The sequence below is a fragment of the Typha angustifolia genome, chromosome 12, assembly GCF_048772165.1.
Source record: "Typha angustifolia cultivar Huaian chromosome 12, ASM4877216v1, whole genome shotgun sequence".
Lineage (NCBI taxonomy): Eukaryota > Viridiplantae > Streptophyta > Magnoliopsida > Poales > Typhaceae > Typha > Typha angustifolia.
The window spans coordinates 4,975,403-5,003,357 of NC_133250.1; the positions used below are offsets into that span (position 1 = coordinate 4,975,403).

At 39.2% G+C, this 27,955-nt stretch overlaps 1 protein-coding gene and 1 pseudogene across 2 annotated transcripts; one reads left to right on the forward strand and one right to left on the reverse strand.

The window, feature by feature from the left end:
* Window positions 1-437: 437 nt before the first annotated feature.
* On the reverse strand, window positions 438-22,836 carry LOC140771626 (uncharacterized). 2 transcript variants are annotated; one of them, XM_073113184.1, is made up of 3 exons: window positions 22,541-22,836; window positions 22,313-22,407; window positions 438-857 (listed from the first exon to the last, which is right to left on the reverse strand). In XM_073113184.1, the coding sequence occupies exons 1-3, from the start codon at window positions 22,683-22,685 to the stop codon at window positions 726-728; spliced, it is 372 nt and encodes a 123-aa protein (XP_072969285.1). In that variant the 5' UTR covers window positions 22,686-22,836; the 3' UTR covers window positions 438-725. The 2 variants fall into 2 exon arrangements, with proteins under 2 accessions (XP_072969285.1, XP_072969286.1); XM_073113185.1 differs by having other exon boundaries at window positions 22,313-22,401; window positions 22,541-22,833.
* Window positions 8,202-10,517, forward strand: LOC140771961 (uncharacterized; annotated as a pseudogene).
* Window positions 22,837-27,955: the final 5,119 nt, after the last annotated feature.

Sequence of the window (27,955 nt, forward strand, 5' to 3'; positions counted from 1 at the left end):
ATGCAATTAAATATAACAGTATTTATAAGAACCCCAAGCCACCCAAGTATCATGGCAAATGCATCACTGGCAGCTGTAAGAAGTAACTTGCAACCATGGGATCCAAGATCATCACAGAAGTGTAAAATTCTCAAGCCACTGATAATATAAACATTGCCTCATCCAAATGCAAATCTTTTAGTAACATCAATGTTTTCAAATACTAAAAATTTGTCTAAATTCAGCTCCTTCCAATGTCAAGTGCCTGTCCATCATATGAAGGTGTTGACTTGTACATCATTTTTCTCTTTTCTTTTGGAGAAAGTGCTGTTAGACAATGCAGTTAAATATTACAGTATTTATAAGAACCCTAAGCCACCCAAGTATCATGGCAAATGCATCACTGGCAGCTGTAAGAAAGTAACTTGCAACCATGGGATCCAAGATCATTTCAGATAAGGAAAACAAAAACCTGGGATCAAAGCTGTTTCACAGAATTGTTACATTCTCAAGCCTCTGACAATATAAACATTGCCTCATCGAAATGCAAATCTTTTAGTTACATAAATGTTTTCAAATACTAAAATCTTTGTCTAAATACAGCTCCTTCCAATGTCAAGTGCCTGTCCATCGTATGAAGGTGTTGACATGTACATCATTTTTTTCTTTTCTTTTGGAGAAAGTGGGCTGGCCATATATGTCTTATTTATGGGAGAAGGAGCTACAAGAGTAGAAACTTCTGTACATCACTGGGAACTGCAGGCGTTATTCAAAGCATCAAAAACATTTTGAAGAGTTGCATCCTGCACAAGCACAACCTTTTCCCTTGATTTTGAACCAGAGCCAATAGAAACTTGTCTTTTCTTCACACCTAAGACCTGTATGTTTGAAGATGTATAAGTTTTATATGTGTGAATCAAAGGTGGAGCCACATCTTGTAACTATGTGGCTCTGGCACTGAAGATCATGAGTAAGCTCCATTTTGACCTGGCTAACATAAATAGGAAACAGTTCAATGCAGGTCATGTGGAGAGAAATTTCTTCTCTAAGAGGGAGAGAGTAAATAATTTATTGTGAAGCTGTTTTTAAGGCCTTAATGGGAAAAAGGAGCTGGATTGGGCAGCTTGGAACATCAATAGCTATTTGGATACCATACAGGTAGGATGGGACATAAAATCATCTGACCATTAGGGGCAAATTGTGACCATATAATTAGAATCCTCTCATTGAAAAAAATAACTTCAATAGATATTAGGTGTCTTCGAAAAGGTCCAGCAAATTACTGTTACAGTCTGGACTGAATCCAGATCCGAGTCGAAATTAGCCCAAGCCAGCGGACCAATTAAGTCTGTCTAGTTATTTTCTTTGCATTTCATATTATGTTATTTACTTATGGCATAAATTAGTACAGGTCTTGTTCGGTCTGAACCTGTTTGTCTTTTAATTTGGTTGAGTCCTAGCTAAGTCGACTAGTTGAGTCGGGTTAGCCTCCAATATAACTGTAGAGAGTAACTCAAGTTTAGGTTTGATGCTTGATTATTGAACCTCTCTTCTTCCTCCTCTATTTTGTCTCTAGCTTCTCTCTCCTAATCCTTCTTTGCCCCAGTTGTCCCTACCTTCTATACAATTGTCATCTCTACCATCGACATTGATATTGCTGGCCTACCACCCGCAACCACCACCACTATCATCTACCTTGCCAAGCCCACAGCAATCTCCACTCGGCCTCCACCTTGCGACCACCATCAACCCTTTTCATGACCAGTATTCACTCTAGACGTGGTCCTTCATCCTCAACACAAGCAGTTGTCACCTTCAGCCTTAGACCACACAACCACCACCACCAAATTGCTATAGCCACCAAGTAGTCGTCAACCCTTCTCAGTTCATCAACCCTTCTCATTTCCTAGCCGTCATTTTCATAGCTCCACTATAGCTAAAACTCTACCCTAGATCTCTCCTACCTAGGTCGGCCATGACCCTCCCATGGACATGCCTCCCCACTCAACAAGGATGCTAAAACTCTAGCCAGAGGCCTACCTCACAAACTGCTGCGAGCCAGCAAGGGCTTTAGCCATTAAAGCCTTGTTCCATGACTCAAACCCTAATAAAATCCTAGCCCATCTCTAGCTAAGAACCCAACTCCACTTCCATGTCTAATTTCAGCCCAAAACTTATAACAGTTTCGTAAATGGTTCGACCATCATGAGATACTTGTGCAGTGAAGGCTCTTGGTAAGCTCGAGAGGGTAGCCACGTGTGGACGGTGGTGATGGTCGGTGGTGAGTTAGGGTTGGTGGAAGCTAATTAGCAACTACTCCTAATCCCAAAGGGTGCACATCGCAGCTCTTATAGGTGGCTACCATGATCAAATTATAGACTCGAGTCGGTTTACCCCTTGCTTGATAAGCTTAGGTCCGACTACCCTAACAATCAAGTGCAAAATTCAAGTTAGACCCTTGGGTCTAACCGATTACAATTGGCTTACTTAACATGAACCTAAATCTAATTAAAGAAATCCTAGGGTCTTTATTGCATTTCATGAGTCTTCTCGGTTTAAACGTAGCATTCCCACGTTCTTTGCTCCGGCTTGGCCAGATAAGCTAGTAACATTCCACCACGCTTCCTTCACCTTGCTCTCAAGGTGTCACCGAAAGGAAGCCGCTGGTTCCATTCTCCTTCATCGTTCTCGATTTGGACGTCGATGATTGATAGTTCATCCCAGGTTGAACTACTAGCCTTCCGATCGGTGTAGCTAGTAATTCAAACTAGGAAAAGCCATTGGTTCTCGATAGATGCCCCTTTTCAATTTCTTCCTTGCTGATCGTCTTCCTCGATGTCGCTGACCGAGGTTATTCCCAGCTTAAGCTACCAACAATTTGGTAGGTATGGTTGGTAATTCAAGTTGAGAAAAGCCACCAACCACCAACACTTGTCCCTCTCTGAGCTGTCTTTAATGGAATGTGCCTTAGAGCCATCCATCATGGTTCCTTCCCATCGGAGATCAAATCATCAGCCCAACTCGACTCACTCACCACTAAGATACGAGTTGGTAAGTTGAGTTGGGAAAATGGGTTGGGCTTCAGGGTCGATCTCTCAATCCCTTCGCCAACCTATGAGCGAGAAGATCCTCTTTTATAATAGGGTTTCTTCTCCTACAAGCTGGAGTCCCTTGCCCTTCTCCAAGTGTCGCAACGTCTCCGTCTACCTTGATTTGGTTGGGTGGCACTGAGATCAATCTTGAGCTCTCGAATTAGGTCCGCCCCCTTGAGTGTGAGCCGGGACAAGTCAAGCTCGAACTCATATCCTTGGATCTAGATCCTAAGCCCTTCAAATCTGTCATTCGACCGTAAGACCTTTCCATTGCCTATAGCCACATCAAACCCAACGGTCGGGCTCACCACCAGTCCATGCTGATGCGCCAACTTCGCTTCCACGAAGTTGTGTGTGCTACCCGAGTCGATTAAGATCTCAACCCAAGCATCCTTGACCTCACCTTCCATCTGTAGGATGCAAAATGCACTTGAGCCCGAGCAGATATGCAGGCTCAACTCAACTTGAGCCTCAATTCCAACCTAATATGCGGCTTGCTCAATGTCTCCTCCATTCCAAGCTCCCACTTCCTCTTCCTCTTCATCTGCCTCGAGGAGCATGATGGCTGAGGATTGTTTCTTGCATTTGTTGCTGAGCATAAACCGCTCATAACAATGGAAACAAAAGCCCTTGGCCTTCTAGTCGACCACCTCCGCCAGGGTGAGTCTCCTACAGTTCACTCCTCGTGAAACCTCCCCCTCGCTCAGGGCCGCTCGGGATGGTGCATGGGGACTGGCTTGACAAGAAGCCCAGCCCTAGGGCTTGCCTTGAGTACCACCGCTCTGGCTAGGGTGCTCGTGTAGGTGGCTCTTCCTTCCAATGCAAAACCCAAGCTTTGGTACGACCCTCGGAGATGCTTGAGCTTCTCCTCCATCATAGAGGCACACGAGAAGGGCATCCAGAAAGGTTAGAGGCTTCATGGCCTTCACCTTGAGTCACTGATGAACATGCTACAGATTAGTGAATCGATCCATCCTTGTGTCCGATCCGAGATGCACTTGAACTCAGCTTGGTAGGCTTGAATCGTGGTTCACTGGTATACTTGAGACAATGCCTCCTGAAAGTTTTCATACTCGGTGGGACCCGAACCAAGTACACATGGCTACCGCAAAATCAGTTGATCCCACGAATGGTCAAGCCTTGCTCGTGATTCAAAACTAGTGACTCATCTCCTGTTCAAAGTGGAAGAAGGCTAGTTAGACCTGCTAGTGATATGGAGTTCTGTGGTAGCTGAAGAACTGCTCCACCTAGTGCAGCCAATCAAACGGGTGTCCTCCCGAATATCTCTAACTTTCTCTACGAGAGTCAAAATCCAATATCGTCTGAAGATTTGGACTTTTAACGATTGTTGGACTGGGGAGACATTCGCATTAGTGGCCTAAGTCCCGCCCTAGGGCGTGTTCTTGCTACAGCAGTGACTCCCTACGGTGACGTGAAGAGTAATGTAGACGCTACCGTTTGCCACCCTATACTCCTTGCAAGGAGGGCCATCATTTGCTCCATTGTCTGCTCTAGGACCTCTCTCGCCCTTCTCATTTCCTCTTGCCATGGCAGCAACCCACACCAGCAATTGGTACCTTCGGTGTCAGGGTGGTCTCCTTTACCGGCGGAGCGTCCACTAGTTGAGGTGCCGTCGATGGAAGGCTCTCCTTGCTGACTGTTCCCCTATAGTGTGCGCAAACTTGCTTCATATGTAGGTCATTTCACCAAGGAACGTTGATTCTAATACCAAAATGTAATGGTCCCCAAACGGTTCGACCATCATGGGATACTTGAACGGTGAGGCTCTCGGTAGGCTTGAGAGGGTGGCCACGCGTGGTAGAAAGGGTGGAGGTGCTCGGTGACGGTGATGATGGTCAGTGGTGAGCTAGGGTTGGTGGAAGCTAATTAGCAATTACTCCTAATGCAAGAAAATAATTCATTCATCAATTTGTGATTCAATAGGGTGCTCTTGTAGACAACTACCCTGATCGAATTACAGACTCGACTCGATTGACCCCTTGCTCGATGAGCTTGGGTCTGACTAGCTCCTATCAATCAAGTACAAAATTCAAGTTAGACCCTTATGCCTAACTGATTACAGTTGACATACTTAATATGAACTTAAATCTAAATAAAGAAATCCTAGGGTCCTTATTGCATTCGACAAGTCTTCCTGGTTTGCACCCAACGTTCCTGTGTTCCTTGCTCCGCCTTGGCCTAGTTGGACCGTAACAAAACTCTACCCCTACGAGCCTGAACTAGCCCAAAGCTCTGTCCTAACCAAACAGACCCATGCTAACTTGTTGAGTCTAGAGCCTTCACCCACTTGACCTATCTAGCCAAATCCTCATGCCCTATCCATGGGTAACTCTCACTACGATCCAGACCTATGCTCTAGCCAAATGGCAAGCCAAGATTTGTAACCAAAAGGCACGTGACATCATAAAGCTCTAGCCAGCCAGAACTAGTCTAGTCAGCTAGACCAAGGCACCTTAGGCTGAGAGCACTTCTCTCCTTCCCTTGGCCAACCTTTGGTCCTTTTGAGAGAATCCTAACCTACGGTTGTATCAATTGGTATTAAAGCCACCCTTCCTTAGCATGCCACCACCCAATCCATGTCTGTAAGGAGAGTTTTGGCTGATTCGAGTTCATCGACATCGGCGCCATCCAATCTTGTGACGGAGCTTAAGATCGAACATTTTCAATAAGAGATGCCCGTCAATCCCACCATAGCTAATCTCTCCTCTCTAACGGCAATGATGTACAAGGTCTTCATCAAGTTTAGGTCGACCATTGTGGAGAATTCCTGGATTCTCTTCAAGATGAAGAATGGAGGCAGATCCAAACCTACCACTGGATCGCTGATTGTCGTTGCCGCAACCATACCAATATGCAACCTAACACCAACACCTCCACCGCTGTCCCGGCATGATGGCACGCCTCTTCCAACCTAGGACAGCAACCCCAAGCACCATTGCTGACCACACTAGAGTCAAGAGCAGCAATCGCTCACATAGGCTACCCCCGGTCACTGACCTGCGCAACCCTGCACCTGATCCATGGGCTGACCAACCAGAATCATGGCAGCCATACCAAACGGTAGTGAAAGAGCCCTTTCATGGCCGAGGAGAGTTTGGACGTAGAGACAGTCGTGGACCAGCGAAACAAGGTCTAACCACAAGGCTGGGCTTTTCAAAATTCAGCAACAAGGACCCGCTCGATTAGATCTATCGAGCAAACCAGTTCTTCTCGTACCACTACAAGAAATCGTACCTTTTATGACACATTATTTTATGACGGACTTTAAATCCACTGCAATACATATTATTTGCGAAATATTTTTTATTTGGACACAACTACATATATATTTGTCACGGTTAACAAAAGGGACATAAAAGATAGATTTGTTTGCATCACTTTTTGTTAGGTTGACGCGTAAAAGATCTTAATTATGATGATTATATAATAAAGCGGATAAAGACGGAAGGGCTAGATCGACATTATGTGTCACAACTATTTTAATTTTCATGACGGGATATAAAAGCTGACATAAATAATAGTTTTCTGTGACAATATAAATAAGTGTCACAACAAGTATTACTTGAGTGACTATTTCACAAGATTGTCACTAATAATTATGTAAAAGTATAAGTTTTCGTGTAAACATTCGTAGACACAAATATAAAACCAAATAAAAATAATTCAATTAAGATGGACACATATATAACTTACTCTATAAAAGACTTAGTGACAACTAATAAGGGATACAAAACTTGAATTATTAGGTCCAACTTGAATTCCAATACCTATTTGATTACAAATAATATTTTCATGCATCACTATTATATACATAAACTAGGAAAAATAACAATAGAGTATAAAAAAAAAGAAAAAGTATAATATTTGAAATATAGATTTGTTATTTATCTTTATCTATTCATGATGATGTAGATTTGTTTAGACATCATAAAAAGATCATGTCATTGATGACAAGTTGAATACTAGTGGGCCCCGCAACTTATAGAAATCAATACGTGTTCATTCACTCACTAGTAAATATAAAATATTTTAATAATTTTATATAAATTAATACGGGCCCCACAACTTAAAAATTTTAGAATGAATCGACGTGGGAAATTTCTCTCTTTGCGCGCGCATGATCAAATCTCACCCACGATTTGATTTTCCTAAATCCCTAATTATTTTCCTTATCTATATCGTAAGTAGTTAAGTACTTTATCTTTACTTTCATCTAGCCGTCTTCTTTATTGGTACTTTCGCCTCTCTTTCTATCTTATTTCTCACAAAGGAACACAATACCAAAATAAATCAATCTTGACATCTCCCGTTGCAAGGTATTTTTTATGTTTACTTCTCATATTGCTATGATGAATTTTATTTTATATTTTCTCATCTTTTTTACCTATCTCTGTTCACATACATAAAAAAAGCTAGATTTAATTATTTTAAATTAGTGTATATTCTCGTTTTTTACTATCGAACCGTTTTAGCCTATTTTAAGATTGAATGATTAGCATCAACTTTACTCTATTAAATTAGCCATGAAATAAGCAATCAATAAATCATGGGGCATATACAACTTTTAGTGTTGCATCTTTCTATTAATTTTAAACAGTGCTTTGCCTTTGTAAACCGTGCAATTACTACTACACTCTGATTTTTAACTAAGAATTATACGGATATTTTGAAGAGTAAGCTAGCTTGTGACTTGATAGCATAATTTATTTTCCTTTATTGATACTGTAATATGTATATCATTAATTGTAAATTTTTTTATTGCCTAGATTGCAAATGGATCAAATAGATAAAAGATGGATGGAAAATAAAGATAGATTAAGCAATGAGTACAAAGGAGTTCAGATATTTTTGGATTTTGCCTTTCAACACAGTACACATGAAGATCAAATATTATGTCCATGTCGGAAATGTAATAACGCTCGCATGAGGACTCGAAAAGAAGTCTACAATCATTTAATTATACATGGAATTTTACGAACATACACCATTGGGTAGCACATGAAGAGGACATTATTGAACTTAACAATATAGAAGAAATTGACGATGATGCTGACGAAGATAAGCACAATAATTTAGAGGAAATGATACATGACTTAAATTGTGGAACAAGTGTAGATCGAGAGGAAGAACCAAATGAAGAGGCTGCAGATTTTACAAATTGTTGGAAGATGCTCGAAGACCTCTTTATCTAGGCTATGAAAAGTTCTCCAAGCTATCATTCCTTGTGAAGTTATTTCATATAAAGTGTCTTAATAATTGGAGTGACAAGGGATTTAATATGATTATTAAGCTGTTGAGAGACATACTCCCCTCAGGTGAAACTTTGCCAAACAATTGGTACAAAGCAAAACAAATAATTAAAGATCTGGGTTTGAACTACGAGAAGATATATGCATATGTGAATGATTGCATGTTGCACTGGAAAGATTTTAAATACGTAGATTCATGTCATATATGTGGAGCCTCCAGGTATAAACTGAATAGAAATTTGGGAAAAGATGCAGATGTTGATCATTGTTCTACTACAGTTAGTAAGATACCAAACAAGATTTTACGTTATTTCCCACTTGCAAGTAGACTTCAGTGATTATTTATGTCACCAATAACAGCTAAAGATATGATATAGCACAGTGTAGGTCGTTCTACTTCACTTGATAGAGTTATGGCACATCTAGGCGACTTCCAAGCTTGGAAGACATTTGATGTAATACACCCAACTTTTGCATCCGACAATCGAAATGTAAGGCTTGGTTTAGCTACTGATGGTTTTAATCCTTTTGGATCAATGAGCATTTCCTATAGCACATGGCCCGTTGTTCTTATTGCTTATAATCTACCTCCATGGTTATGCATGAAGCAACCTTATATAATGCTCACTTTACTTATTCCTGGACCTAAGGCTCCTGGAAATGACATTGATATCTACCTACAACCTTTGGTAGAGGAGCTAAAACAATTATGAGACCATGGTGTGGATACATATGATGCCTTTAAAAAGCAAAATTTTCAAATGTGTGCTGCACTACTCTGGACAATTAATGACTTTCCAGCATATGCCCACTTATCTAGGTGGAGCACTAAAGGCAGTTTAGCATAATGTGGATACATGGTCATGTAGGCTTAAACATAGTGCCAAGTTTGCATATATGGGTCACCGACGATTCTTGCCAATGAGCCATAAATGGAGAGCAAATAAAAAGTCATTTGATAATTCTAAAGAATCACGTCCTCCTCTAAAGCGAAGAGCTGGTGATGATGTTTTGAAACAATTAGAGGATTTTGGAGAGAATAAATTTAGAAAAATGATTAGGAGAAGTGAGTTAAAGAGACGCTCAAATAATTGGAAGAAGAAAAGTATTTTTTTTCTCTTACCGTACTGGAGAACAAATCTCTTACGCCATAATTTGGATGTTATGCATATTGAGAAGAATGTTTGTGACAATATTCTGGGAACATTATTGAACATTGAAGGGAAGACTAAAAATCACCTGAAAGCTCGTCTTGATTTACAAGAGATGAATATAAGGAAAGATCTGCATCCAGTACCACATGGTGATAAATATAAACTGCCAAATGCACTTTACACATTGAATGCAAACCAAAAGACTAAAGTATGTAAATTTTTAAAAGACAAAGGTTACAGATGGATTTTCATCAAACATATCTCGTTGTGTGAATTTGGAAGATTGTCGAATATCTGGATTGAAGAGTCATGATTGTCATGTAATGATGCAACATTTTCTTGCCTTAGCAATTCGTGGAGTCTTACCAAAACAGGTAGCAAATCCGCTAATTGAGTTGAGTATATACTTTTGAGATTTGTGTTCGAAGGTCCTAAAGGTAGATGTCTTGGAAAGGATGGAATCACAAATTGCTATAATATTATGCAAGTTAGAAATGATATTTCCACCATCATTTTTTGATATTATGGTCCATTTACTTATCCATCTTGGAAGTGAAGCTAAAATTGGTGGTCTAGTTCATTACCAATGGATGTATCCAATTGAAAGGTTAGTTTTCTTAAATGCTACTTTTTTCATAACTTGTATGCTTTTACTTTAAGAATATATTAAATATTAACTTATAATGATGATTATAGGTATCTAAGGAGGTTAAAAAAATTATGTCCGAAACAAAAATTGAGTTGAGGGATCAATAGCAAAAGAATATCTTGCTGAGGAGTCTTTAACATTCCGCTCTCGGTATCTTCATGGTATAGATACAAGATTTAATCAAATTGAAAGAAACTATGATGGTGGTCCTTCTGATTATAATGGTACCTTCTGGATTTTTCAAAAAAATGGACGACCAACATCCAAAAAAGGAAAAATACGACGACTTAGTGAATATGAGTTGGACCAAGTGTAGTGGTATGTGCTAAATCAATTGGATGAGGTCACTCCATTTGCTGAGTAAGACTTAGACCCTTAACTATTATATGCACTTATAAATCATTTATTACAATAACTTTACTTTTATAAAATAATTAATGACTAGTCTTTTTCTAATTGCTTGAAGATTTACTTGTTGAGAATGTATCGAGAGCTCACAGACAAGATTTTCGTAGATGGTTCTATAATCATGTAAGTTATATAAATATCAGAACTTTCTCTCCTAATCTATATGAGATATGTTTTTATTTATAATATGATTTATATTATGATTTATATTATCTTATAGATCATCTCATTACAAATGGCCGGAGATTCTCGAGCAACTAAGGGGATGCTTTCATTGGCAGCTGGCCCTCGCCTTGGAGTTAGATGTTATAGTGGATATATTATGAATGGTTATAGATTTCGTACAGAAAAAGTTGAAGGGAAGAGCATGTCACAGAATAGTGGCATTGTTGTCAATAACATTGAGGAAGGTTCAAAATGTGACTATTATGGCATCTTAAATGAGATCATAGAACTTGAATATGGTGAAAGACGCATTGTTTTATTCAAATGTACTTGGTGGGACTCTCGAAATGAGCGTGATCGTATTGGTTGGGTCAAAGATGTGCATGGGTTCATAAGTGTCAACAGCAAATCTCCTTTAAATACAAATGAACTATTTATAATAGCATGCCAAGCTGAACAAGTCTTTTACGTGCCAGATAATAGCAGAAAAGATTGGTATCTTGTAGTGCAGACACCACCAAGAGACTATTTTAATATTCCAAATACGAATGAGTTGGAATCAGATCATGATGAGGACCCATACCAACAACATGATACTGAAGTTCATACTAACCATAACATTGAAGTTGGTGAAGAGGTGCATAGATGGATAACTGGGGATGGCCATATACTTGTTGATATGCCAGTAGCAGCTATCGATGCAGATTGTCTTGATAGAGATCAAGATAATAACTAGAATATCAAAGATAATATTATGGATGTTGAAGTAATGGCCTAAAATTGTGTTACATCATGGTCATTTTTTTCTATTTTATATCTTAATTCTTCATAAGACATTATATTAGTGTAATGTCAGCATATAGCTTTGTAGTCACCTTATTTTTTTAGAGCACTTATAACATTTAGTTTGTGAGTTATTTGACTTTTCTCTTTATTAACATTATTCGTCAGTGTTCTTAGTTCCTAGATTTAGTAAGCAATTTTATATAATTTATCTCAAATTTTAGAGTTCTTCACTTATGATATTTCACATGGATTATGAATATATTTTTCTTAAGATGGTTAGTGGAAAAGAACACCTCAGATCTACAGGAGGTATAAAAGGTCGAGCTCCTACGCAATTTATGTCATCGTCAAATTCCTTTGTGCCAACAACGCAATCTTCAGTGACTGAGCCTTCTTCTCAAAATATTGCTACTACTGGACAGCAAAATTCTACTAGTACCAAATTTAAACTTATGTTTTCTAAAAGTTTTTGTTCATATTAATTTGATTAATGTACTAATATTTTATGGTATTTGATACTTATATCATATCTGAGTAATAGGTTCCAATAATCGATCAAGAAAAGGGCGATGAAAAGCAATTGGAATCAAAGTAAGAAAATTAGTTCAAGGAGAAAAACTTAAGGACCTTAAATTTACAAAGCAAGGTGATTTTTATGGTAAAGATTCTGCTAGCTTTGCTTCTGAGGCCAAAATGCTAGTAAGACAGCTTGTTCCTTTGAAAACAAAGAATTGGAAAGAAGTTCCAGATACTGTGAAAGAAAATATATACCTTCGCCTTAAAGTACGTATATATTAATTTTGGAGTAAGTAACATTTTTCTATACATAGAAAATTAAGTTCCGCTTTCAATAAATTTAATAGTATTTGTTTCAAATGTGAAACAGAGTTGATTTTCATGGGAAGGAGAACAAAGAAAGGGTATATTTCGCTTTCTTAACAGGTTACATAAAAACTATCGCTCACAATTAGTGAAGTTCTACTATAGCAAAGGAAAGACACCTCACGAGCGGTTTGCTCTTTGTCCTCCCGATATATCACGAGATGACTGGGCCTGGCTCTGTAAATATTGGGGCTCCGAAGAATTCCAAGTAATTATCTCCATATGTGTTATTTTATGTCAATCCTAACTTTTATTCTTTTTGTTTTCAGATGTAGATAACTAACAATTTACTTGTCAATATAGGTTGTCTCCAACGAAAATAAGATAAATCGATCAAAAAATTAGGAGATGCCGCATTTGACAGGTCGTACTAGTTTCACACAGCTTGCCTACTCTACAGTAATAATTGATTTCATTAGCTTTAGTTTATGTAACATAAAATTTTATCCTTATAATTAATTTGATACTATTATTGTGAATAGGAGGAAACACTACATCGTGAACTTGATCAACTTGAAATATTTGAGATGAGTCGGCAAAAGAAAGATGAAAAGTGGGTTAATACAGAGGCTGAAAAGTGTTGGGTATGCATCTTAATTAGTCTTTTAGATAGTCGAAAGACATGAACTAACAAATTCTATTTTCATGAATCCAGGAAAACATACAATCAGAGGTGCAATCTACTACTCAAGCATCAGAGGCCGGAAAATCTGCTCCCACCCATGAAGAGATATTCATTAAAGTTATGGGTCCTAATAGGTCTAGTCGTATTCGTTGTGCCCCTCGAAGTGAGACTATCAAGTCATATTATGGTGAAACATCTTCTAGGTCAACAATGTTGTCCCAAATGTATGAACAAGCTGTTCAAGAAGCTACAGAAGCAAACAAAAGATGTGCAACAATGCAGGAACAACTTACTGAGACGCGAAATCGCATGGATGAATTAGTGAGTTCGATACAAACATGGATGGATCATATGCGATCTGCTTTTCCAGGAATGCCATCCATTTTGGGATCACAGTTCACACCAAATTCTCATGTAATTCTACCATTTGAATCATCACCGGCAGTAAAAGATCAGGTATATGAATTTGTGTAATACTCTTACTACATAGAAATTAATTAAAGATTATTAGACACCTTTGTTTTAGATATTTTGTTTTATTTAATTGCGTATAAAGAGAGGTAAATATTATTTATGATCTTATTCAATGATATCAAATACACGTACGAATTCTAAATAGTTTATTTCTTGAATTTTTATAGGAGACCAATCTTGGAGAACCTTGATAGTTCTTTCTCAAGTGCTTACTGTGGAGTGTGACATGCTTTTATGAGTTACTTGTAGAATCAAATGTGATCTCTTGAATGGCTTTAATTAGTTAGTGAGATGATTTAGTTTGTCATGTATGATTTAATTTATCATTTACTTATAAACAAGTTCTAATGTTTATGAAGCTTTTGTTTTGTTAATGCAATTATTGGTTGATACTTTGCTAAATTTATACTACAGGTTCATTCAATGTTGTGGATGATAAGTTATCGTTTGTCTTAGATAGTCTCAAAAATATCACTACATTGTATTTTTGTATTAAAGAATGTAATTGACAAAAAAAAAAAATTCAATAAAAACTACCTTTTGTGACAACATATAAACGTCAATAAAAATATAACTTGATTATAAAAAAACTACTTTTTATGACAAGCTAAATAGTGTTACAAAATATTGTACCATTTGTGTGATATGATCCGAAAGAGCTGGGTCAATCTAGAAGATGGGCTTTAGGCCAATTGGTCCACTCAAAGGGTATTGAGTCTGGGCTCAATACAGTTATCCACTCTATTTGCTTATTTACTTATTGCAATTATTTTAGTTTAATCCCATATTGGATAATGGGCTAAACCCACTTGTATCTCCCTCTTATAAATAGGAGGGCTGATCTTCACTTGAGGGTCATGAATGAATTATTATGAAACTTCTGGCTTAAGCTCACTTCTCCTTCTTCTATCAGTCTAGGACTTGACTCATTATGGTTATGTCCCTCTCCCCCGTATTCGACTAGTCGTTCCCTCTCGACCCCGAGAGCTGACTCCCTTCTCCCTGATCTTCTTTGCCTTGCGCAGCACCCCGATCTAGCCCACACCATCTCATTCATTTCCTCCACGTCCTAAAGTCTTTCCCATACCCATAGGCCTTCCACCATCCATCGACGACCTTCATCTCGTCAATCTGTAGGTTCTACCTTTCACATCCATCTCGTAACCATCTGATCTTCTGTCAATATTATCACCATAACTCTTGATCTACTCATCCAATCGACCTAATTTTGATTTCGTTGGATCCCTGACTTCTAGGGGAACAACCTACTAGAATATCAAATCTTTTGGACGGTTAGATCGATTAGAATTTATCTTAAAATATCCACCTCTAGATCTATTCTAATCCAGCGGAGTATTTTGGTAAAACCTTGATATCTAGAAATCCACATATCGCCCCAAATCCCATGACCCCATTTCGGAAAGCTGACTTAGAGATCTATCTTCCATCCAAATTTGATAAGTATCCAATGGTCGAATCATCGATAAATCAGCCTGGAAGATACGACTATATTTAGATCCAAATTAGACCTCAATCATCATCTATTTCGAATTCTTTCCGATATTTCCTTAAATATCCTTCCATATCTTCCCTATTCCCTTCCATCATATTTCATCTACTATTCATAGCCATTCCATCTCCACCATTCATCCTTAATCCTCCATAATCCACCTAGGATCTCGTGCCTCCATCCACGGATCCATTGACGGACTCCCCTGACGTTCGTCTACTTATCTGACGATATCTATAGATCCTGCGGTCCGATTTTCCTGAAACTAGATTCGTTGGAAAGCTCTTTTCCAGAGCTACAATGTATCAAAGTTTCACGTCGATCCGACAGCTAGAATTTCCAAACTCCTTTTCCAAAGTTCCGTGCTAGATTCTGTCCAGATCTGAAAAACATGATAAATCTAACCTTAGCCTAAGAGATCGTATCATTGTGACACCTACTACAGGATGCAAAAGAAGTTAAAATAAATTTTACTTTATTAATTAAATTATCTTTCGTGTCGGATGTAAGTTGTCATTAAAAATATATTATTTGCAACACATATTGTACCCGATGTAAATTCATCTATTTATTGCTATAAATAACCATCACAAAAAGAGATGGCAATGACACAATTAATTCAGATGGTGACAATAACATATTAATCGTGTCGACATTCCCAAATATTTGTGATGGCAATTAGTGTCGCAAATAATTACTCAACTGTATCGGCTTAGTATTATACTATCATAAATATTTTTGCGACGGCAATATTTGCGACGACTTTTTTAAGTCATTGCAAATACTTTTTGTGATGCATTTTCTATTTTTTGCCACACACATAAAATGTCACAAGAATTTAATTTTGTTGTAGTGTACCAAGACACACCGGAGGACCATAAGGTGTTGTTGGCCTCCCTATATCTAGAAAACGTTGCAATAAAATGGTTCCAATTGGCACAATGAAACCGTTCGTTCAGACATGGGATGCATTCGCGAGGCAATTTGTGAACGATTTGGATCGTATAGGTATGATGACTTTTAGGCAATCCTATCGAAGTTTGTTCAATTCTCCTCTATCCAGATCTATCAAGATAAGTTTGAAAGAATCTTCAACCAAGTACATGATACGAACCGACTTAGAGTCAATCCGAATCGTGGACAGTTCTACACAGTTGAGGGACAATATTCGCTGAATATTCTCTGGATGCTAGAAAATTACAAAACCAATTGGAATAGTTTCGTAACTTCCAAATCTAGGTTATTGAATTTAGACTCTTTTTAGATTTGGATGATATCGTGGTCTAATATGGATGACAAACTGATAATGGTGTAGGTGGCGGGTGTGGATCAGCTTGTAGATGATAATGGAGATGGCGTCGATGGTGGATAATGATGGTGGTGGTTAGATAGATTAATAGTTAGAGGAAAAGGAAAAAAAGTAGACCTGCCCTACGGGACTAAGGGAATTGGCGAAAAAGGGAAATTAAAAGCTAGACGATAACTTATCGACAGAAGAGGTGGCATAGGTTGGTGAAGGAGGTGGGAGATGTTAAGGCCGGTAGTCAAGTTGAGAGAGATATAAGGGCAAAAGTCAATTAATTATTCGTGCCAAGCATACCTAAGATACAAGCCATAATGCCATATATATAGAGATCAAATCAAAAAAGTTCTAAACAAACTTATCTAAATCAATCTTCCTTATCTTTCTTAAATTAGCCCTTTATTTTGCTGCAGATAAAGTTCGAATCTTGAAAAACCTTGAATAGGAAAGTTGTAGATTCTAAGGTTGCCAATCTTATCTATGTGGTTCATACTATCCGAAGACTTAAAGAATATCTTCTGAATATTTTTCCAAAACTGCTCAGAGCTAGATTTAGCTAATTAAATAAATTTCTAACCTACTAAGACTCTAACTAAACAGACTCAACCCATTGAGCCTAATGTCCCTTTGATATGATCCGAGCTAACCTGGTTTGCATCAATCCACTACGCTTCTAACCATCTTATCCTCAAGATGTCCATGATGGTTTACAAACCTTTTTGTGGTTGTCGAATCCTTTCTTTCAACATTTGAGCCAAGTCCGAGCATTTTTGCTAACTAGGTTTGATCACATCTGGTCCTTGCAAGTGGCCACTCTTCAGGCTGAAACACAAAGAAAGTTTGGACACAAATTTATAATTAAGTTGATCGGATCAACTTGGCTTGAGTCCTTCTCATCCTCCCAAGTGAAAGTACCTAACTAGTCTTTGGTTGTGGCCTCTAGCTGGTTCTTCACCTTTGCCTCTGCCCTTGGTTGATGGTGGGGTTCATCCCACTTATCCCATGAGTCTTCTTGATGATTTGCTGCCATAGGTGGTCTAGGACACGAGTGAAAATTCTACACATTGACGTTGTGCTTCGTCGCGCCGAGGCCATAGTGCTTGCTAAATTGACCATTGTTGGTCCTGTTCCAACGGTGGACGCTCCTCTAGCCTACGATGCTGGTCATGAGGTGGAGGATGCTGATCTAGTTGAGCCGGGGCCGGGGGAGGCGCTACAAAAGCTGCAGCCATCACCAGTTCGTCGGTGGGCACGAGTGGATCAGGATCGGCGACGACGCTGGTTCGAGGTAGCATGCCACCTTAGACATTCACCCCATGGGTGGTAGGGTCTGGGGTACGCCTTCGAAGGTGGTGATTCATGTCCAAGAGGGTTGCTTGAATTGCCATCATGTTTTGCACCACGAATGCCAATGTTTGCGATAAATCAACATGGCCCTCCATCGAATCTTGAGAACACGGTGGAGATGGCGATCTAGATGGTACTTCTTGTTCCGTCTCTATGGCTAGATCCGTTATTTGTGATATTTGCTCCACTTGCTTTGCTGCCGTTAATCTAGTGGTACTCATCACGGTTCAAAAAATGTTGGCTCGGATACCAAATTGATAAGAACCGACTTGGGGTCGATCTAAATCACAGATAGCTCTGCTTGAGGGAGAATGTACAGCGAATATTTTTCAGATGCCAGAAAATTATGAAACTAGTTGGAATAGTTTCGTAACTTCCAGATCTAGGTTTTTGATATTCAAACTCTTTTTAGATTTGGATGATATTGGGGTCAAATATGGATGACAAACCGACAATGGTGTAGGTAGTGGGTGTGGATCGGTTTGTAGATGATAATAGAGATGGCGTCGATGGTGGATAATGATAGTGGTGGTTAGGTAAATTGATAGTTCAGATAAGAAGGAAAAGAAGTAGACATGCCCTACGAGACTAAGGGAATCAATGGAAGAGAGATTAGAAACTAGACGAAATCTTGCTAACGAAAGAGGTGGCGTTGGTTGGTGAAGAGAGAGGTGGGAGATGTTAAATCTGGTGGCTAAGTTGAGAGAGATGCAAGGGCAAAAGCTAGTTAATTCTTCATTCCAAGCATACCTAAGGTACGAACCATAATATCATATTTATAGAGATTAAATTAAAAGAGTCCTAAATAAACTTAACTAAACTAGTCTTTCTTATCTTTCTAGAATTAGCCCTTCGTTTTGCTATAGGTACAGTTCGAATTTTGAGAAACCTTAAATACGAAAGTTATAGATCTTAAGGTTGTTGATATTATCCATGCAGTTTAATAATATTCGGATACCTAAAGAATATCTTCTAAATAATTTCCCGGATCTGCACAGTTCTATATTTAGCTAATTAAATAAATTTTTAACTTACTAAGACTCTAACTAAGATATAAAAACAGATAAGACAAATAGACTCAATTCATTGAGTCCAATGTCCTCTTGGTGTAATCCGAGCTAACTCGGTTCGCATCAGTACATGGGTGGTCGAACTGCACTTTGTGAAATACCTTCATTAGCAATCTTTGCCATGGCATCCAATATGATACGATCTGGGTTAGGTCGTATCACATCTTAGGGACATTAGCTCAATGGGTTGTTATCTTATTTGTTTCTATAGTTTAGTGAGAGTCCTAGTAGGTTAGAAATTGCTTAGTTAATTGAATTCAAACCTATAAAGTTTTGAGAGAAAATTCATAAGATATAAGGTCCAAAATTTACGAAACTAATTGGATAAGATTGATAACAACCTGATCTATAACTTTTATATTCAAAGTTTATCTAGATTCAAACTCTATCTATGGCAGAATGAAAAGCAAACATAATGATAAGTTTGTTTTGTATTTTTAAATGTGTTTTCTTTGTATTTATCTTTAGGGTTTTTACGACATAGTTTAGCCTATAATTATGTGTCTAGGCAGCCTATTTTGATTAAGCATTGAATATTTAATTGAAGTCTATCTCTCTAAACTCTATCTTCCTCCAACTCTCTAAAACTCTCTTTCTCCCTCAATTCTCCCGTCTCTTTTCTCTGATCCTTTTTGTCTAGTTGTTTCCCTCGATCCTTAAGGCCAACCCACTTCTCCATCTTCGTCCTTTCACCGTCAATAATACCCACAAGTATCCTAACACATCTATTAACCTATTTTCGCAATTTTGCACTATGCTACCACATAACCTTTACTAAGGGTTATCATCTATCAAGCCATGTCATTTTCCCAAACCACCACTACTAGCGAGTTCCTCTCGTTCTTCTCATCAATTTGGCCTACTCACACGCCAAAACTGCCACCGAAATCATATTCTATGCCTTGCCTTAGCCCAATCACACATAATTTATAGGTTTGACGTCAAGACCAATCAAACCCCGATACGTTCGTAACCGAAACATATCATCCAAGCCAAGGTGAAGGCAACTCAACCTCTATCTCTAATGGACGCCTTCCACTTTACTTAGGTAAAAGAGAACTTTGATGATGAAGACCGATAGAAAGCCACCATGGATAGCGACAGACACTCTAGAGCTACCTTGGCCACCGGCAACTCCACCCAAGCCAAGACAGACGCGCAAATTGGCTCAATGGCCAAAGTTGGGCCAAAGGTGCTCACAACCTTCAGAACTCAACCACGGCCTCCTACACGTAGGCTTGTGCTTTTACTATGACAAAAAATTTATCCTAAGACACAAATGCACAAGGCCGACTACAATCATGTTGATGGAAGGAGCCAAATGAGACCAACTTCAAGAAGGAGAAAGCGACTCGGATGGCTAAATCAGATTACATGGCTTGGTTTCCTTTAGTTCTCACCTTGTGGTCAAGATGAACAAAAGCATCGTAGAATACTACGATCTAGACTAAATCTAGGTCCAAGTCAAAATTAGCCCAAGCCAGCGAGCCAACTATGTCGGATAAGTCTAGTTCCTTTCTTTGCATTTCATATTGTGTTATTTGTTTATGGCATGAGTTAGTTCTGAATCTGGGTCCAAGTCAAAATTAGCCCAAGCCGGTGGGCCAACTATGTCGGATAAGTCTAGTTCCTTTCTTTGCATTTCATATTGTGTTATTTGCTTATCGCATGAGTTAGTTTAGGCCTAGTTCGATCTAAACATATTTGTCTTTTAATTTGGTTGAGTCCTAATCAAGTATGTTAGTTGAGTCGGGTTGAGTACGAATAGCCTCAAATATAAATGCGAAGAGCAACTCAGGTTTCCCTCCTATATTTTGTCTCGCTTTCCCTCCTCTCCCTCGCCTGAATCTTTTTTTGCTCCACCCATTCCTACCTACCAAAAGGCCTTCATTTCTACCGTCAATGTCTCAAGCCTACCATTCACAACTGCAGCTACCACTAACCAAGCTCATCACTACTCCACTCGGCCTCCACGTTGCCACCACCATCACTCTCTTCCATGACCAGCCTTCACCCTATACGTGTCTTCTCATCCTTAGCCCAAATCATCGTCACCTTCAGCCTTAGGCCACACCACCACCACCACCACCAAGCTCCCACCACAACTAAGCCATTGCTACCCCTTTCCGATTCACCGACCATTCCCCATCTCCTAATCATCATTTTCCTTGCTCCACTACAGCCAAAACATTAGTCAAGATCTCCCCTAACCAAGTCGGCCTCGCCCCTACCCAAGACATGCCTCCCCACTCAGTAGGGGCACCAAAACCCTAGTTGGCCCACGGCCCCACAACATAAGTTGCTGCAGGCTAGCCAAGGTTTTCGCTTATTAACCCTTGTTCCACGGCTCAAAGCCTAGCTCATCTCAAGCTAAAAATCCAACCCACTTCCATACCAGATTTTAGTCTAAAACTCTATACCTAACGGCCTAAACCGGTCCGAAGCTCTTGTCGGACCCGATAAACCCATGCCAGCCCATCAAGTCCAGAGCCTCTGCCCACTTGATCTATCTCTTAGCCAAGTCCTCAAGTCCTTTTCATAGCTAACTCTCACTAAGACCAAGACATATCCTCCAGTCAAGTGACACCACAAAGTTCTAACTAATCAAAACCAATCCAATCGGCTAGACCAAGGTGCCCTAGTATGAAAGCCACTTTTATCCTTCACTTGGCCAACCTTTAGTCATTTTGAGAGAACCCTAACCTACTATCATAGTCTTTCGCATTTTGCTCAGTGATAACATAAAAGAAGGGACAAGCACAATTATGAACTTGAACCCTGTTATTTGTTTCCTAAGAAGGTGACGCTACAAAATGCAATTCTAAGAGCTAATACTGGTAGAAAGAGTTCACAACAAAGTTTTAGCATCTATATTCTATCATTGTACATTAGTCAGCAAAATACACATCAAAACTATTACTGTCAAAGAATCTCGTACATGAAGATGGGTGCATGCTTTCCCCAATAATAAAAATGTGAAAATCCTGTTCTAAGATAAATGGGGAACATGTAGAAAAAAGTTTACTCATGATTAATAACTCAAGAGCATTAACCTTGTATTACCAATCAGCGGCATGCAGCTAGTTCTTGTTAGAGTAAGATAAGGACAGTTTCAAATAAATAGACTTCCATCATATAATGGGTGAAGATAGCCATAAAACCTTATCCTTAAACTTCATTTCTTGTTCAAACCTAATTCAATCTGGTTAGTGTCTTCAAGTAAAGCAAACAAGAGAAATTAGATTGACATGATATTTATCCTAAACTGAATTAAAACTTAGCGGGTCCAAAACTGCACTTGAATAATTTTAAGTTCTAAATAAAAAATATCTGACCCTTTGTACATCATCGATAAGATGTGCTACAAAAGAGCGAAATGAACTAATCTAGCGTCCAGATTGTTCATGAACTAATCTAAGACATTGAATTCCCTTTTCTTAATCTCGTTTGACACATCTACATGTTTCTTCAAATCAGATCAATAATTAACCTTTGAGCAAATTGAACAAATTTAATAAGATGTGTTTCAAAGTTTATTTTCACACCAACTTCTCCTTATAATAGCAACTAATTTCCAAATTCGAAGAAAAGGGCTCACCGAGCTGATGAATTCGAGCAGCGCCGTGTTAGCTTCGCCGTCCCTCGCTGGAGCATCGATCTGCACGCTCACAGCCTCGTCGCTGAGATCTGAGTCTCCTCGTATCAAGCAAACAAAGAATTCAAAAAAAAAAAACTCCTCGTATCAAGCGCACAAAGAAATCAAAAAAGGAACAAAAAAGGTTTAGATAGAAAGGAAAAGGGAGAGAGAGAAAAAGGGTATGCAAACCAGTGACGGTGGCGACCTTGGAGCTGGGCTTGGCGTGGACGGAAATGGCGACGGTGGAGGGAGGAATTAGACGAAGGCAGCCTGGAAAAGCGGCGGCGGCGGCGGCGGCGGCGGCCTTCGGTTTCCCTCTTCTAGGCGGAGCCATTAGAAGCTTCAGGCTAAACGTAAGTTTGGTCCTTGTAAATTAAAGAAACCGTAGATTGCGGCTGTCTGCTGTTTTAATTTGGAGAACTCGTGTTGCGCCAGCAAACTCCGTTCTGCAGTTCTGCTCCTTCCCTGCAAAGTGGGAGAACAAAGCTTTGACCTACTTGTGGAAAGGGAATTCAAATTTTGTCTACTCAATTCTTGGAATAATAAAGTCTAATTTATTTTTACTAAAATGAGCAATTTATTCTAGGAATAGTTTACTTATATTCTGGAATAAGGATATAATGATTATGTTTGATATGATATAAAGTAGATTTAATGATACCTAAGACCGTGCGCGAGCTTCGGGGCTTCCTTGGTTTGACAGGCTATTATAGAAGGTTTATTGCAGGACATGGGAAGATAACTTTACCTCTCACGGCCTTATTAAAAAAAGATGCATTTGTATGGAGCGAAAAGGCCACGGCTGTGTTTGAAGATCTGAAAGCTGTTATGACGTTGGCACCGGTATTGGCATTATTGGACTTCTCCAAAACTTTTGTAGTTGAATGCGACGCATTTGAAGATCTTAAAGTTGCTATGATGTCGGCACTGGTATTGGCATTATTGGACTTCTCCAAAACTTTGTAGTTAAATGCGACGCATCGGGAGTTGGTATAAGTGATGTTCTCTTGCAGGGAGGAAGACCTATAGCATTCATGAGCAAAGTTTTGTCAGAGAGATCGCAGCAGCTATCGACTTATAAGAGGGAGATGTTGGCTATTTTGCACGTCATCACCAAATAGAGGTCGTATTTGATTGGGCATCGCTTCACCATCCGCACGGGCCAGAGAAACCTTTCCTACTCATGAGCTAGTGGATTCACACCCTAGCCTAACAGAGGTGGGTGACAAAATTGCTAAGATATGATTATGAATTGCAATACAATAAGGGTGCTGAATATCAGGTGGTGAATGCACTATCACGCCAAATCGACGGGGCTAAGTTTGCGAGTTTTTCAATCCCAATTTTTCCCTTCCTTGAAGAGCTGAGAGGAGTAGGTAATGATGATCCAAGTGTTAAGTGTCTTATGTAGGACTTAGCAGCAAATCCAACAAGCCACTCGGAGTTGGAGAACCGAGACGGCATCCTACTCTACCATGGGTGCATCCGGGTGCCCGCGGTTAGCTCATTGCGAACTCGGGTGTTGGAACACTTCCACAACACCTCGGAGGCTGGACATAAAGGTGATGCACCTTGCTAGAATCTTTTCTTATTGCATTAGTTGTTTATTTTCAAAAAAAAAAAACTTTTTGTAGATCGCGTTGGAACACAGAAGGGGGCGCATTCGAACGCCTTTGCGAATGTTTGCATTAGTTCGTAAAAACAGAAAACGCAAAATGTGCATTCGAATGCGGTCGGGCGCATTCGAACGCCTGCGTGCGAACGTCTACATTAGTTTGCAACCACAGAGAACATCTTTTGTGCGTTCGAACACGGTTGACCCCGTTCGAACGCGGTCAGCGAGAATCCACTGGTATTAGTGTTAATAATTATTATTTTGGTTTGTTAGCTAGCCTCTATAAAGATGTGGATGGTAGCCAAAATTATTATGATGAATGAATATTGATTTCTATCCTCCTCTATCATCTCTCTAGTCTCTCTACCCTAATCTCCCTCCTCCCTCTTCACCAACCAACCACCTCTACCATTGGCAAGGTCTCATCTATCTTCTAATCTCCCTTATCTGTTGAGTTCTCTCTCCTCCTTGGGATCTTGGACACTTCTCCCCCTTCGTCCTTATCCCTTAAACTACATCAATCATCCACCCTCATCTCTATTATCATCCATAACCCTATCATCCACTCTACCTATCACCACAACCATCAACCCACTCTAGCGTATTTTCATCCTAGTTGCAGTTCGAATCTACAAAGAGCATAAATCAAGAAGTTGCAGATTGACCACCTTTGGTTTCGTAATTTTCTGACTATGGGAGAATATTTGGTGAATATTTTCCCTTGGTTGCGCGGACTACTTTCTGCAATCAATCCAAATATTGAAAAGGACATTCCGCACCATATCAGAAGGCATATTGAGGACCTACAAAAGACTCTCCAAGTGTTGAACCTAGCCTGGATTGTGGAAGGACATTAGAGAGCACGTGCGGGTGTGCGAGACTTGCCAACAAGCGAAGGTGGAGACAATGAAACTGGCTGGACTTCTTTAGCCTTTACTAGTGCCAGATAGAGTTTGGGAATATATATCAATGGATTTTATCGAAGGTCTACCATTGGTACATGGATTTTCAGTAATATTTGTTGTGATGGACAGGTCGAGCAAGTATGCTCACTTTGCAAAGTTGGTGCACCTTTTTTTGGTGAAGACTGTTGCCAATGTTTTGTCCAAAATGTCGCAAAACTCCATGGCACGCCCCACACTATCATTTCAAATCATGATAGGGTGTTCATCAACAATTTTTGGACAGAGTATTTCAGATTGCAAGGCACCCGCTTGGACATGAGCTCGACTTATCACCTGCAATCACATGGATAGACGGAAGTAGTGAATCAGACACTTGAGCAATATCCCTGAACAAACCGTCGATAGTATTCAATCAAGCCAAGAAACCCTCTAAGCTCCTTGGGTGTTCTCGGCTTAGGCCAGCTCACCATAGTCGTTATCTTCTCCGAATCTGCCTCTACATGATTGGTTGAGATTATGTGCCCTAGATAATCAACTTGAGGCTGAGCCTAGGTGCATTTACTACTCTTGACTCGGAGGCCATGCAAGTCCAAGATCCCCATAACTATGTGTAGGTGGTCCATGTGCTCCTCTCGGGTTTTTCTATAGACAAGAATATCATCAAAGAAAACCAGAACATACTGCCTTAGTAGGGGACGGAACACATCATCTATTAGTGAGGCCGAAGGGCATCATGAGGAACTCGTAATGCTCATCATGAGTCCTGAAAAAACTTAAATCCCTAGACACACGTATGTATCTAAACACTAGGCAATGATATCGCTCGTTCGCTTAAGTAAAAGTCCAAAGAAATATTAAGAACGAAAGCAGAGATGAACGCTAAGATTTTAACGTGGAAAAACCCAAAACGGGAAAAAAACCACGGATCCAAACTCGGATCAAAACCAATCACTATAATAGTAGCAGTTACAAGACTGACTCACAAAACACCCCGTCGATCCAAACGACTTTGTTTCTCTCAGTCTTGATCGCTAGAACCCACGATTCACTGCTTCTTGTGATTGAAGTCCAATCTCAGTAGCCCTCGAGATTGATCTTTCGTCTAGATCACCCTTAAGACGAAAGATTAAATTCTTGTAGATGAGTGGAACATTGTTAGTTGAAGAATCGATGTAGCCTCAAGAAGTCTCCTTCAATAATATTTTTTCAACTGCCCTAGGTTAGGGCAACACTATCTTTATATATGATCTCCAAGATAGAGACAAATACGAGTCTTATCCGTACTCATGAACTTCAAGATAGAGCCAACTCCGAGTCTTATCCGTACTCATGATCTTCAAGATAGAGCCAAATCCGAGTCTTATCCGTCCGTACTCATGATCTTCAAGATAGAGCCAAATCTGAATCTTATCCGTACTCATGAAAGTCCAATATTTTTAAACTTTGTTGGTGCGTTCGAACGGGCTCGAGTGCGTTCGAACGCGACAGCTTGAATTCTTCAGGTTGCGTTCGAACGCGTTTGTGAACGCGGCTCTCTGTCTGTGTGAACGCAGTGCCCGCATTCGAACGCGTTTGTGAACGTGGCTCTCTGTCTGTGTGAACGCAGATTTCGCGTTCGAACTCATTTGTGAACGCACCGCGTTCGAACTCGTTTGTGAACGCACCGCGTTCAAACGCGTTTGTGAACGCGGTGTGAACTCAACAGCTTTTCTCCAATAACCTTGTAATTCTTCACACCAGAGATATTCTAGACTTGTGTAAAGCTCATTTACATGTAAAAAATACACTTAGAATATTTTATACACAATTGCCAACAAATAAAAATCTAACAATCTCCCCCTTTGGCAATTTGTGACAAAACACCTAGGTTACAAGATATTACAAAGACTTCAAATTGAGCAATCAACAAGTCTAGAATATTTTGCACATAAAGCCCTGCAAATAAACATATACCAATCCAAAATCAAGTGAAAATAACTTGAAATGAATAAACAATCTAAACACAAGTTATCAATGTAGCATAAATTCAAAAGTACTTAAGCAGACAAAGTTCACAGTTACTTCAAGCAAAGTTCAAAAGTACTTAAGACTCTCATAAACTCCCCCTATGCACATACTCCCCCTACACACCTAGACACCTAGACACTAGCCTAGACACTAAGACATTCTCCCCATTTTTGACACAAATGCCAAAGACTAGGAACTCGGAGGAAACTGACGATGAAGAATCGTCAACACGAAATCGAGATAGGTGACGAAGGCGGCCTTGGTTTCTTGGTAACTGTAGTTTTTTTTTAGGCATTCTAGAGAAGGAAAAAAGTCGCAAGATTCAACATATGCCCAAAGAATACAAAAAAAAAATAACAAGAAATCCAAAAATTCTAGAAACTATGAAGACCCTAAGTGAAATCCATCTTCCACTTAAAAATGCTAAGTTATCACGTTCAATCCAACAAAAAAAACATCAAGATATTAACTTTAACGTGATCAAAACTTGAAACCGCTCGAAATCAATCAAGATCAATAGACTTTGGAGATGCACTTCTAGAAATTCAAAATATATTCAAGACATAGAATATGACAATCAAATGAAATAAGTCATACACAGATCAATCAAGTCATCAAAAGCATATTATAATCAATTCTAATGCATCACTCAAAATTAAATTAATCTTGATTGATCATAACGATACGCATATGCAAGATGAGCATAGATAACATGAACCAATCTTCTTAAACAAACTTTCCTATATAAACAATGATGCAACACAGTAGTCAAACGGACTTAGTATTGAAATTTTGCACTTTGCGACTTATTCTCCATAACATAACAGGAATTTTTCCTGTATTTTTTTTTAAAAAAAATAGGTGCAATGATGGCTTTCACACATGAGTAGGTAGCCCTTTTCTTGTAGTACAAATCAAATAAAGTGTAAGAAGAAATTCACATCTATCATTTTTTTTTGAATTTGCATATAATGTACTGAGTCAAACTAGACTCGAAACAAGACGGCTTTCACACTAACTCATTGTAGCCCTTTTCATTGATCTGTTATAAAAATATATTTGATAACTAAGTATGAG

Excerpts from the sequence above, each read along its gene's own strand:
- LOC140771626 (XM_073113184.1), bottom strand. The coding sequence starts at position 22,685 with ATGGCTCCGCCTAGAAGAGGGAAACCGAAGGCCGCCGCCGCCGCCGCC. Across the intron at positions 22,408-22,540 it reads CAAGGTCGCCACCGTCACTG|ACTCAGATCTCAGCGACGAG; the intron begins GTTTGCATACCC and ends TGATACGAGGAG. Across the intron at positions 858-22,312 it reads TGCTCGAATTCATCAGCTCG|GTCTTAGGTGTGAAGAAAAG; the intron begins GTGAGCCCTTTT and ends TCAAACATACAG.